The sequence below is a fragment of the Arachis hypogaea genome, chromosome 15, assembly GCF_003086295.3.
Source record: "Arachis hypogaea cultivar Tifrunner chromosome 15, arahy.Tifrunner.gnm2.J5K5, whole genome shotgun sequence".
Classification (NCBI taxonomy): domain Eukaryota; kingdom Viridiplantae; phylum Streptophyta; class Magnoliopsida; order Fabales; family Fabaceae; genus Arachis; species Arachis hypogaea.
In genome coordinates this window covers 4102342-4116194 of record NC_092050.1, presented here as the reverse complement: position 1 = coordinate 4116194, position 13853 = coordinate 4102342, and the positions used below count along the sequence as shown (strand labels likewise).

General features: G+C 31.3%; 2 protein-coding genes across 5 annotated transcripts; one reads left to right on the top strand and one right to left on the bottom strand.

Annotated features, from left to right (window-relative positions):
* Positions 1 to 2204: 2204 nt before the first annotated feature.
* On the top strand, positions 2205 to 5574 carry LOC112747680 (lysine histidine transporter-like 8). The gene is made up of 5 exons (XM_025795838.2): positions 2205 to 2962; positions 3056 to 3192; positions 3621 to 4048; positions 4372 to 4503; positions 4763 to 5574. Exons 1-5 carry the CDS (start codon positions 2499 to 2501, stop codon positions 5246 to 5248), a joined length of 1647 nt encoding a protein of 548 aa, XP_025651623.1. The 5' UTR covers positions 2205 to 2498; the 3' UTR covers positions 5249 to 5574.
* A 1521-nt stretch (positions 5575 to 7095) lies between these two features.
* On the bottom strand, positions 7096 to 12671 carry LOC112747678 (protein S-acyltransferase 10-like). 4 transcript variants are annotated; one of them, XM_025795835.3, is made up of 11 exons: positions 12172 to 12671; positions 11867 to 11981; positions 10767 to 10841; positions 10570 to 10641; positions 10314 to 10451; positions 10194 to 10227; positions 9762 to 9871; positions 8843 to 8929; positions 8577 to 8660; positions 7745 to 7810; positions 7096 to 7593 (listed from the first exon to the last, which is right to left on the bottom strand). In XM_025795835.3, exons 1-11 carry the CDS (start codon positions 12263 to 12265, stop codon positions 7419 to 7421), a joined length of 1050 nt encoding a protein of 349 aa, XP_025651620.1. In that variant the 5' UTR covers positions 12266 to 12671; the 3' UTR covers positions 7096 to 7418. The 4 variants fall into 4 exon arrangements, with proteins under 4 accessions (XP_025651620.1, XP_025651622.1, XP_025651621.1 ...); XM_025795837.3 differs by lacking the exon at positions 8577 to 8660; XM_025795836.3 differs by lacking the exon at positions 10767 to 10841 and having other exon boundaries at positions 12172 to 12657.
* Positions 12672 to 13853: the final 1182 nt, after the last annotated feature.

Genomic DNA, 13853 nt, shown 5'->3' with positions numbered 1-13853 from the left:
TTGCTTGTTTGGGAGGGTTGCCCTTGTTTGGGAGGGTTGCCCACTTTGTATACTTCAGCAGTACTCGAGGAATTAGTCATTGGACTTTCGACCTGATGGATATCCTGGTACAAACAAAAAAAAAAAAAATTAAAATATAGTTAACAAATCCATAACAAAGATGATATATAATATAAATTCATCTGACTTTATTTATCAAATAAATAAATAAAAACAAATTAGCTAATCCATACTCACTCAATTCAAAGTTTCAAACCCATTTAACTTGCGAATTATTTAAACGAGACAAATTGACCTACTTCTAAACAAATCATAATTTCAGTGGCTTTTTTCCAAGTGAATTGAACTAACTCTCAAGTTGCAACTCATTTTGATGATGGTTGATGCTTCAAAAAATACCATAAAGATGATAATATTTAATTTTCTTTTAGTAGTACTCTTAATTTAATTGTGATAATTTAAAAAATACGAATATTCTACATATTTATGTGAAAAAGGTTTCGATTCAAAAAGTTAAAGGAGGGAGTAAAATTAAATCATGACAACAAATATATACACTAACAAACTAGTAACGTATTGGACAATACTGTTAGTTAGGAAGTTGAATCTACTATAATTAGGGAATGATTTTAACTTTTAATGTTTGACACTTAGTAATTGGTAGTTTGAAAATGATGATTTTGTTTTTGGCCCTTCACTTTTGCCATATTTTCCATAAAGCCCCAGCAGCCACCGCTACTAGCCTACCACATGGTTGTTGACTTCTTGGCCACTTAAGACTTAAGAGAGGTGATGGATGAAACTAATTACATGCATGTCCCTATTGGGTGTTTTTTGTTGACTAGGTGTTGCAAATTGAAATTCTTCTCCCAATAAATACAATTTTTAATGCAAAAGGTGGCGGCATCGAATGAAAATTTTCTCTCCCAGAAGAAAATAATCAATGAAAGCAATAAAAAGGAAAATAACAACATGCTGTAATCTAACGTTTGCAATTCATACAATTCTTAATTCGGTAGCTTGAAAAAATGACCAATTCTAAAGTTGGGTGACAACTAATTTTTTTTTTTTTTAGTTTCTAATTGGTCAAAGTCTATCTGCTTAAATTATTTGGTCATAGCCCAGACAGTGTCTCAAATATAACCACTGTAATCCCCCTTTAATTTGAGTCAATTTCGGATGCTAATTGGATGGGTTTATAATTATATATATAGAACTACTTTTAACACATGATTTATTTAGTTAATAAATTAATTTTTAAATATGTTAACTCGATAAACATGAGTACTATTAGTTTTTGACTAAATTATACTGAATTTTCTTCAAATAAGATAACTATACAGAATAACAATATATTTACACAAAACAATTTTTGGTATCTCTAATTATATCACCTAATATTATTTATCTCTCGTTTATCCATTTTGTGATCTTTTACTCTTTCGATTTAAAAAAGTGCCTGAATAAACACCAACTTCACTACTTCAGTGTATAAGTAATATAATATATTGTTTCACATAAGACTTCTTGATTTATTATAGCTGCATTAATATCTCCTCGTACTTATGTTGTCGACTAATATATATAAACATACATGTATTTTATAAAACTGAAAAGTAATAAATGATTTATAACATAAATAGCATAGAGATTAAGATAAACTTTTATAAATAAATAAATATTATGGGTCATATTGAAAATGCTAATGCGCTTAAAAAAAAAGAAGTGCAATGTTCCTTAAAAATTAACTTACTATTAAAGAAAAAATAAAATAAATAAAAAATAAAATATTCTAAATTTTAAATTCTAAATCTAAACAATTAATATAAAAGTAAATTTAATTACTCTGTTCTTTATAGTTTTGCAAAATTTTTAATTAGGTTCTTATACTTTTTTTTATTTTTAATTGAGTCCTTACACCAAAATTTCTTTTTAATTAGATTTCTACATTTTTTACCTTTTATTTAGATCTCTGTACCATTTTTTTTAGTTGGGTCCTTATAAAATTAAGTTAATTATTGTCAAGAGGGACTTAATTGAAAAAAATTAGTACAGAGACTCAATTAAAAAAGAAAAAAATATAGGAACTTAATTAAAAATTTTGCAAAATTATAGAGACCAACAAAGTAATTAAACCTTAAATTTATTTAATAAAAATAAAAGATATTTAATTAACAATGAGCCGGACTAACCTATAAAAAAATATAAACTAATGCTTTTTATTTTATTTTCTAATCTTTGAATGTATGCAACTGTGCATGATGTACTATATAGATTGAGAAGTTGTGTCAAAAAAGGAATGTGGAAATACCATGATTCCAAGTCAAGATATTTGCATAGTCTCAATTAAAATTAATAATTGAACACAATATCAACCACCTAACTAGTTACATGTATATAAATACATAGCCAAATAAACAAACACAATAGCACAAATAAACAAAAAAAAGGGTGCTTGCAAATTAGAAGACATAGCCAGAGAGGGTGAAAAAACAAAGATGGCTATGGCTACAAATGAAGCTAATAAGAAAACAATGGAAATAAGTTCAGCACCAATAACACCAAGAACAGGGACACCAATGGTGTCATCACCACCAGTTTCATGTCCACCCTCTCAGTTTCACTCACCATCACTAACAAGGTCACCACTTCTGCATTCAGAGAATGGAGATGAAGTAGATGGGATTGCAACAAGTAAAACCAAGACACCAAAAACACCAAGAACACCAAGAACACCAAGAACACCATTAAGGATCTCAAATTTGACACCAAGGTTTATCACACCTTTGGGAAGCCCTGTGAGGAAAGCACTCAGGTTCACAAAGCTTGATCCTCATGATGCTTGGCTTCCAATCACTCAATCAAGGAATGGAAACAAGTTCTATGCTGCTTTTCATACTCTTTGTTCTGGGATTGGAATTCAGGCTCTTATTCTTCCTTTCTCCTTCACTGTTCTTGGTTGGTAAGTATTTCATTCATTAATTAAATCTTTCATTAATAACTTTTTTAATTAATAACAAAGGAAACTAATTAATCAGTGTAATTTTATATGCAGGACATGGGGAATAATCAGTTTGAGTGTAGCTTTTGTATGGCAATTATACACTCTATGGTTGTTGGTGCATCTTCACGAATCTGTAGAGCATGGAATTCGTTTCAGTCGATACCTTCAACTCTGTTTTGCTACATTTGGTATGAAATTATTTACGATAACTCAGATGCCATTAATTTCATGTAAATCTGATAGTTGAGAGTCAGTCAAATGATTTGACAGATTTAACTGAATTGTCATGTAATAACTCTCGATTATCATCTTCACATAAAGTCAACTGCATCTGAGTTTGTGTTATGTTAAGTAGGTGGAAACTTAGGTGTAATTAACTTCACGTGCCTGAGAGCCGTTAGATGATTTGACTGATTTGATTAAATTTTCATCTAACGGTTCTTAGATATCAACTTCACATGAAATCGACTTCACCTTAGTTTTCATCTGTTAAGTAATTTAGTTGAATATATTAATATATAATCACTTTTTTTACTCATAATATTATAATTATAAGATGAAATTCTTTGCATAAGGTAAGAAATAATATAATGTTTAATATGAATTATTATTGCAGGGGAGAGACTGGGAAAAGTGCTAGCAATGTTTCCAATAATATACTTATCAGCAGGGACATGCACAACCATAATAATATTGGGAGCATCAACGGCAAGAACATTCTACCAAATAATATGCGGGACCACGTGCACCGCAAAGCCCATGACCACAGTAGAGTGGTACCTAGTGTTCACATGTGTGGCAGTGGTGCTGTCCCAGTTGCCAAGTTTGAACTCCATTGCTGGGGTTTCACTCATTGGTGCTGTCACTGCTGTAGGGTACTGTACCTCCATTTGGATCACCTCTGTTGCTCAGGGTACCCTACCCGGTGTTAACTATAATCCTGTTAGGCATGGAACCAGTGCTAAGGATGCTTTTAATATTCTTAATGCACTTGGGATTGTTGCCTTTGCTTTTAGGGGACATAATCTCATCCTTGAAATTCAGGTACATATCATAACTATCTTGTTTTACTATGCAATTATTTTCATCTAAAGTTAATAGTTAAAAGTCGTACCATAAATTTTCACCTAATAATAATAATTGTGTGTCACGCAGAGAATGTTGAAGTTAATGGATGACTTTTATCCTTTTATATGTATGACTATTGAAATGGTCCAGAATGAATAAGAAGAAAATTTGGATTAGTAGTGTGAATACAATGAATTATTGGAAGAGTTGTTATAGACAGGGACTTGTATGTATGTATGTATCTCTTGAAGAATTTTCTTCAATTAATAATTGAATATCATGTTTGATTATTATTTCAGGCCACTATGCCTTCAAGCGAGAAGCATCCATCGCACGTGCCAATGTGGAAAGGAGTGAAGGCTTCATACGCACTCATTGCTGCATGCTTATTTCCCCTATCCATTGGCGGCTATTGGGCTTATGGCCAAATGGTAATTATAATTTATTATGATCATAAATATCTTATACTTTAATTAATTATAATTTTATAATTGGTAGAAATTCAGATGAAGTCGAATTCATAATAACTGAAAGTTATTAGATGAAAATTTAGTCAAATCAGTCAAATCATCTAACAGTTCTCAGTTATTAACTTCATGTGAAGTCGACTGTACTGAGTTTTCAATTTTATAACTCTAGAATGTTATCAATAATATTTTTATAATTAAATTTTGGTGATGAATTTTGCAGATTCCTTCAGGAGGAATGCTGACTGCACTATACATGTTCCATTCTCAAGACGTATCAAGATTTGTGCTGGGATTGACGAGTTTATTCGTAGTAATCAATGGATTGTGCTCATTCCAAATCTATGGCATGCCGGTTTTTGATGACATGGAATCAAATTACGTAAAGATGAAGAAGCAGCCATGCCCATGGTGGCTAAGGGTGATTTTCAGGATCTTATTTGGGTTTATCTGCTTCTTCATTGCTGTGGCAATTCCATTCTTGTCAAGCTTGGCAGGTTTGATTGGAGGAATTTCATTGCCTGTGACATTGGCATACCCTTCCTTCATGTGGCTCAAGTTTAAGAAGCCCAAGAAATATGGTCCTTCTTGGTGTATAAATTGGTTCTTGGGGGTCTTAGGGATGTGCCTTAGTGCCCTTTTTGTTGCAGCTAGCATCTATGTTATTGTTGATACTGGAGTTAATGTTAGCTTCTTCAATCCTAAGTAAGGAGATAGAACATTAATGTAGTACCATGTTTTGAACTTAGGTAAAAGCTTTTGTTCTGTTTGATTTATTATGTAACACATTAGCTTTGTGGGTTGTTAATATCTTATTCTTTTTTTTTTTAAATATATTGGATGATGTAACAAAGTGATAAACTAGCTAGATGAATAAGTAGTACTAAAAGGGTTTGTGATTCTTCTTTAAGTATTATTTTTGCTTTTTGTAGAAATTCAAAACTGTTATAGCAAATTTTCACTAGTGTGAAGTGTGAACGTGTACTAATTGTTCCAAATGAAAAAGATAAGATTAATGAATGAATGTTGTATAAATTTTCTTGTTTGGAAGAGCCAGTCACCATTTTATTATAATTTATATACATGCCATTAAATTTTGTCATAGTCAGGTTGGCAATTTAACAAAGTAGCATTGTCAAAGGTGGCGGAAACTTTGTTAGTGAGTTCCGAAAATTTGATTTGAAAATGGGGTGTGCGTAATTTAAAGGATAAGCATCTGATATCATATTAGTTGATCCATTTTCTAAAGATATTAAATACGGAGGCTTTGAGCATAGAATATTAATTATTAAATACGGTTGCTATCCATGGTCGCTGACAAATTAATAAGGGGCTGCCACCATTTTCAACCTGCTAGTAAATGATTAACTATACTACATTTATTTTTCCAAATTTTCACATCATTTTCACTGGTGAAATATAGAAATGGTTTTCAGTCTTTTTTTTTTTTTTTTTTACTTTTTAAGGGAAATGTCAGAGTCAAAATATGCATGTGAGAAAGAGTATCGTTCTAGCTCTGGGACCTAGTGTAACCAATAAATATAAATATAGTCACTTAATCAGTATATATCTATCGAGTTTTGTTAACATTTTCTCTAAGAATCAATGTTAAAATTATTAATTAAAAAGTTATAAAAATAACAAAAACTCAAAATTAAATTTTGAATGTATTTATTAAAATAAAAATTTACTAATAATAATATTATTACATGTTCTAAGAAGTCATAGAAACTAAAACCATATCTATATCTAAATCTAAACATATAAAAAGACTTTGTCCCATCTTACGCACCTAGTAACTCATTTAAAGTATTTTCTAATAGCAAATTCTTAAATAGAAGCCTTGTTGGATTGAAAATATCATGAAAAACCAAACTTAAAAAAAAAAACTTTGCTACTAAATAACTAGGCAACTATCATGTTAAGTAAGGATAATAATGATTTCTAAAAATATTATGTGTATATTAAGATCAACCACCAAATATTATTTATTTATGTATAAATAAATGTAATATTTAACTTATTTTTAATATATATTTTATATTTCAATATATATTTCATACTAATAATTATTTTGAAAGACTTAGCTAACTTATGCCTTAGAGGCACAAGTTAAGGTTGCTAATAATAAAAAGTTTTAAAGTAAAACACAAATGTATTGAGAATCTAAATTTATATTATTTTCTATAAATATTTTCTTAATTTATAACTTTATAATGTGTTTCCGTAGGAACACATGGTAGTTAATCCTTTATTTTAATAACTAATAGTTGAAGTTGATTAACGTCTTGCTCGCCAGTTGGAGAAAAAGATGCCATCCTCATCCCCCGTTATTTAATGCCATAGATTGCGACAGAAAAGTGGAACTAACGGCGTTTACTTTGTTAAATACTCAAATCGATTTCCTCCTTGTTCTTAGCTTCTTTAAAGTTTAAACACGAAGCTTCTTTTGAAGTATTTTAACTACACCTGTGCCGCTGACCAAAGCCACATTTTACGGTCAAATTAATTGGACATTCAAAAATTTGACTTCTAATAAGATGTGGAAACCAAAAGTCAAAAAAAGCATGTGAGCAACACTCTGTTCATTCATCTTACCTTAAACTTTAATTGCTTCGATCACAATCAACACTACCACAACCAACAATTCCGCATGGTGCCCTGTGTTCCAAGAATCCCAGGTCTGAGAAATTCAACACTGGCAAAATGACACACACCCTAGCACTGCAACTATACATTAAACTTAAAACATCCACTTCCAAAAAACAATTAAACAAAGAATGGATAACATGGAAAATCACACTGCAAATGGCCTTAAGTTCACAATAAAACTCTCAGGGACAAAGACTCCTACTTATACAATTTGTTTACAACAGTCATCAGCAACATCGACAGGTTACGACATCCAGACACGTGTACGGTCTTGACTTTTCCTCTGTCTCCTGAGGTGTCGGGAGCCGCTCCATGTTGTATACGCTGCTACTTCCGCAGCAGAAATTGTATACATTTCTAGATACTCCTTTACTAAATGGGTGCACTCTTTCAGGAATTCCCCTGCAAATGAATTGATGAATGGTGTGCTTAAGAGAGATATCCCAAGAAACATAAACAACTAACATACAAATATTAAAACACCTAAACGCCAAGATTCAATATATTGAAAATTCTAAGTAATGGAAAAACAAGGGACTATAGCTAATCTAACCTTAGATAAGGAATTCGTCTTCTCCTTACAAGTTCATAAGTAGTCTGATTTGTCAAAATAAGATAACTGCAGGGAAATCAAAACATCAGTGATTGTTATAGTCTTTAACCTGGATGCTCAACTAAACAGTGAACATGATGGAGACATTGGACCATAAAGTAAAAGTAAACCTAGAGCTTGCATTTGTTTCAACTATGTAAAGAGTAATACTGTAATAGAGCAATACATGTAAAGGAAGATAGTAACACTGCATTCACTTAGCATAGTCTATATATAATTATATATATAGGTATGCTGTAACATATATACATAGACTATACTAAGTGACCGCAGTGCTACTATCTTCCTTTACATGTACTGCACTATTACTCCTTACAAACTATTTCTTTGAGTAAGGAAAATAAATCACTTTTTGATTTTAATTAAAAAGATCAAATAATTAATCACAATCTTAGAAGAACTTACCCAATATTTTAGCAGAAGCTAAAGGAATAGCTTCTCAGATATAAAAATTTAGTCTTGGCTCTTTCAAATATATAAAAAATTTACAAGTTAGTGAGTCACATAGTTTTAGTCTTCATTTTGTAGAGTTAAAGATATTGAACCAAAATGAGAAATGAGAACCACATGCAGTCATATTAAACTGGTGCACTGAAAGCAAACAGAAACCGAGTTCCCATCCCTCCACGTGAAGATCAGATGCAAAAGACATCAGAAACAATTAACTATTCAACATAAAGGAGCATGGCACTCTAGAAACAGTTAAGTATACATGAAAATCTAAACAAATGCAACCAATGCAAAATACAGAACTAGAAAGACAAATATGTACCTATGAAATAGAAGTAGCAAAAGCAGAAAGATAAGAGAGATTGACAAAGTAATCAACAGTACTATCATGATTGCATCCCGCCACCTGACAGCATCATAAAATCATGCTCTAATTTCAGATATAAAGGGAAAAAATGTAGATTGCATGAGCATTGTGCTTGCTTCCTTTTGTTTTTGCTACTTTCTTTCTTTTTTGTGTGTGTGCTTTGGGACGAGAGTCTGTATCAGTATAAAAAAGATTACTACTAAATAAATCAGATATCATACCAAGAACTTTTAATGTGATCCTTCAAGTATGAAATATATAAGATGCCAGTCCAGAGGCACAACGCTGTCTCTTCACAAAGGTACCACCTAAAGTATTTAGACATTAAGGAGAAGGATTCATAACAAGGAAAATATAGTTATAATACTTTAACACATATATACATAAAACAACTTAATATAAGTAACTCCTTTGCATCATGATCACATATCATTTATAACATAGAGAGCACAGCCTTAATATTCTCAAGATAGATAGTATCTTAAAGGGTAAAATATACTTTTTGTCCCTAAAGTTTGCCAAAAGTTTCAAACATACCCCTAACTTTATTGTGTTTCAATTTTGTCTCAAAAGTTCTCGATTTGCATTAATTATACCCCTAGTAATTAAATTTTCAAGAAGTTTAAGACCAATCCAGTAGTAACCACAGCTCTTGCATTCAAGTAAAATTGATTGCTTAAGGAAATCTTATTTTAATCCAATTAGTAGTACATATAACTCAATCTGGAGAAGAAAGCACCTATATTTCAAAATAAAAAAATAAATAACGTGACAATGAAATGCTTAAGTTCACTATAGATTTCCAAATTCATCCAACACATTTCTTGCTGGTCTCTCTTATAATCAGCATTAAAAAATGATTAACAAGTACATGTTGCAGCTTCATTATTGTAACAAATGCCATGACTATGAAACAGAACAAATCAACGGCACTTTACTGAAAACTTTTAGTGATTCTATTTCCAGGTCAATGATTCTTCAACTAAATATCCTTACTGATATAAATCCTAATATCAACAAGCTAAAGATTTGTTAACTGTGGAAGTTCTTATCTCCATATTAGCTAGCTCAAATTAAGTGTACAATAGAAGAGCTTCAATAACGGCATGCAAATGATGAAATTACATATAATTGACTCACCAAAATCGACAATGATTGCCCTGCCCAATGCAGTTACCAAGCCAAACACAATGATGATCAAACTGAAGAACACACTTGTCACAATCATGACAGTGCTTTGATCGTGGAGGCTGGATAATGGCCATGAAAGGAAACAAAATATGATTGATCATCAAATAGAGTGTTACATTATTGGAACAAAAGAAAGCAACTGCAAGAGGTGCCCAGTTTCTATGCAAAGTAGGAAGTCCTCATGTGCAAAAAGTGATATATAAATCAAATAAAACCATTTTATAATAGTGCAGCTAAGTCCACCTTTTTTCATTTGTAATGGAAAATTTGTTTATTCATTTTTGTTTTTTTCGGAGCATACAATCCAGCAATGCAATAACACAAGTATTTACATAAGGTACCTTCATTTAATATGTCGTAATACATAATATATATCATTACCTGTTCCACATTGCAGTAGCTGCATGTCCATGTTCTGCAAGACAGAGAAAACCCTAAATAATGCTAAAAACTTAATTAATAGAGGATGAAATTAAAGATTATCTAGCCAGCCCAGTCTACCTGATTGTTGTTCCCATAGGATACAAGTCTGCCACTAACTTTGACCAAGTTGGTGTATTATTTCCTGAAATATTTTTTCCTGCCTGAGATCCCTCGACAGCAACAACGAAACTCCCATTTTTGCCTGAAGCTGGTAGACTTTGCTTAAACATGACAAAATTGACAATAATAGTTAGGTGAGATCAAATACATCAATTTTCGTCATATGTCACTATATAATAAACCTTTGAAGAGGATGAAAACAACGATAAATTACCTTGAGGCTTCTGATGTCTTTCTGTATAGGACATTTCTCTCAGTAAGAGTCATCATGGCATCAAGGACATAGCTGTAAACACAAATGTAGCATATACAAAAACAAAGAAGATCAGGAAGATATAAATATAAATATCACGTTTACACATCATAATCCACATCCACTTCATCCAAAGGAAGAAAAGTTGTGATGTTTACCCCGGAGAAGAAATAGATGTAACAAAGTATTGTATTAAAGTAACAAAGAACAACAGCAAGTAACAAGCAGTGTACCTGACAGAAAAACAAAAAAAAGAGAATAATAATCATAAAATAAAAAATTGGAAAAAATAAAGACACCTCAAAAGTAAATCAAAGCACTGAAACAGACATTCATGCAGAACAATACGTAAATCTAGAAAATTATTAACGTCTACTAATTATTCAGACTTCCAGCACACTTCTCGTATTAATTGATGGAAGTGCAAAAGGAATCTCATGCTATTCATCGGCCATATTAGCATTAGAAAAGATGTATCATTCAAGAACAGTCACAACTAAATGCTTATTAAATGGGAAAATACTATTTGCCTGAATTTTGAAGCTGGAATTTTGCCTGAATGATTTGCCAAAAATTCAATCTTTACAAATTCTAACACCAATTTTAACTGCTATGCATCTTGGACAAAGTATAATGCCAAGTAGTCTATCCGAAAAAAAGAAGAAGGAAAGTATAAGGCCTAGTAGTCCTTCTCAAATTGGAACATTTTTTGGAAGCAAACAAAGAACCATTGATAGAGGCACTACATTTACTGAAAAGCATCCTTGCTTACGTAGCTAGATATTAAATAGCCTCAAACAATGGGTAGGTCCCTGCCAAAAATGTCTAAATAGATAATTCTCAGACTCATATTTCTATGCATCCTTTGCTTAATTTTGCCTCCTTTTAAAAGATCAATAAACTTGTGAATTTGTAATGTATCATCAAATCTAAAGTAAGAATACTTCCATAATATTATAGTATCCATATAAATTCATTAACCCAAATGCACATTTATCACTTTACTTTACTTTGCCAGTCACAAACGCTCACTATGTGCAACTCACCAGCAAAGCTATCCTCTCTTTCAAAGGTATCTCAATCTATTTCATTTCATTAGATGGTCTATTGAACAAATCTTCAAGTACAAATAAATGTTCCACTAAACCCATTAAAGTGCCAGCGAATCAGCACCATCCACTAAGTTGAAGCTTCAGTATGGTAAAAAAAACATGCAAAAAATAGAATACAGTGACTTAAAAGTGGGAAAAAAACATACACCGGTTCCTTCTTAGTCTTTTCTATCAAATCTCCATCAATTAAGAAGAGAACGCCAATATAAACCAAATGGACAGTCACCAAGACCAATTTCACGCACATCGCAGACCTCCGAGCTGAAATTCAGTGACAAAATTCCAAAATGCATAAATAAATAAAAAAATTCGCATAGTTTTTGTTAGGAAGACACATAAATGAAAGTCAGAACAGTTCAGCAACAGCATTCACCATTCAGCACGCAAATTCAGATAAAACAAATACTAAGCTAATTTAAACAAAAAAAAAAAGGAATTGCAGCAAACGCACCAGGGTCAATGAGGCATGGAAAGAATCTGAGGCAGCGATCCATGGGTTGATCCCAAGGGGAACGCATAGGGCGGCATATACCAACGATCGTCATGAGACTAAATTAAGAGCAGAGCCATGTGAGAATGAAGCGATTCGCATCAGAGAGTGTTGGTTCGGTCTTCGGTGTTGTTTGATTCCAGGGGAAAAAATATTTCTTGGTGAGAACCGAACTTTCCCGAGAAAAGCAAAAGAGAGAAAATGGATAGTGGCAGTAAGAAGTGATTTTGGATGTCGGATTTCGATCTTAAATTTTTTATTTTTATTTTTTTATATTACATAGGTGGATGATGTTTATCAATCTTGTGTTGAAAGGGGAATTGGGGAAAAGAGAGAAGGTGCGCAGTACGCAGCGAAGGCAAGGTTAGATTGACGAGCGTGACTGTTAGTTCAATTTTTCTTTTCTTTTGTTTTTTGTTTTTTGTTTTTTGTTTTTCGTATTGTCGTAACTATGAGTCTATGACTGAGGGAATTAATTCAAGCGAGTTAATCCCTATGTCCAAATCATTCATGATTCAACTACCCCCATATCTTGGAGCAAGTTAAGTGTCTGTGGACAACTTGTTTAATTGATAAGATAAATATTAATTTAGTATTTTAAAAGATTTTGGCATTGATAAACTAGTATTTGAATAATATTATTGATAAAATAATTTTTGAAAAAATTTAAAATTGATAAGCATGTCTTTGAATTCATTAAATTATTTTTTTCTAAAAAAATATTGAAATGACTACAAAATTTTGATTATATGACATATTTTTTTAGCTAATTACTGAATTGTCTTTTATAATTAATTTAAAATAAAAAATTTCTAATTTTTTTGCCTAGTTTTTTACTAAGCAGGAAAATGTGCCTTCACCTCTTTTTTTACTATGGTCTGTCAGTTTTCTGTCATATTTTTCTTTCACCTCCAAACTCTTCCCTTCTTATTCTTAAAGTCGTAGTAGAATTGTCGTCGCGCGCTTGAGATCCAATCTAAAGAGAACGTCGTCGTCACATGCTTGAACCCTCTCGAGGAGAATGTTTGACATTATCTTCTACATCTTTAAATGAGTAATTAATGTTTTTTCAATTATAAGTTGAATTTAGCTAATATGTGCTCTTAAGACACATAACAAGACTACTATTAGTAGAAAATTGTAATTTTTTAATAAATATAAAATAAATACATTAAAAACTTAAGTTTTTTGTATTTCAAATAAAAATTTTCTCAATTTGTATCTTAACATGTGTCTTTAAGATTAAGTTTGAAAGAGAGATTGAGATCGAAAGAAAAAGACAAAAAGACAAAGATAGTATTTGTATTATATTTTGTGTAAAATATATTCGATTGAATTATGTCTTAGTATTATGTTTAGTTTAAGATAAATATGGAGATTGCTGAATAAATTTGAAATTGAAAAAGTTAAATGACGATATTTTTTAGAATAAATGTTATTAAAATTTTACTATTCGTCCTAAAAAATTTTAGTCTCTTGTGTTCTTATTTTTTAAAGGTATTAAAGAGATCGAAATTTTGTAACATGACACTAAAATTTTAGTTCCAATTTCTAATCACCAAGTATAATATTGTATCTCAATTTTCTAATTTCAGTTTTGGTCTCTAAAAAAAATACTAATGCTAATTATTCTTAAAGAAAAA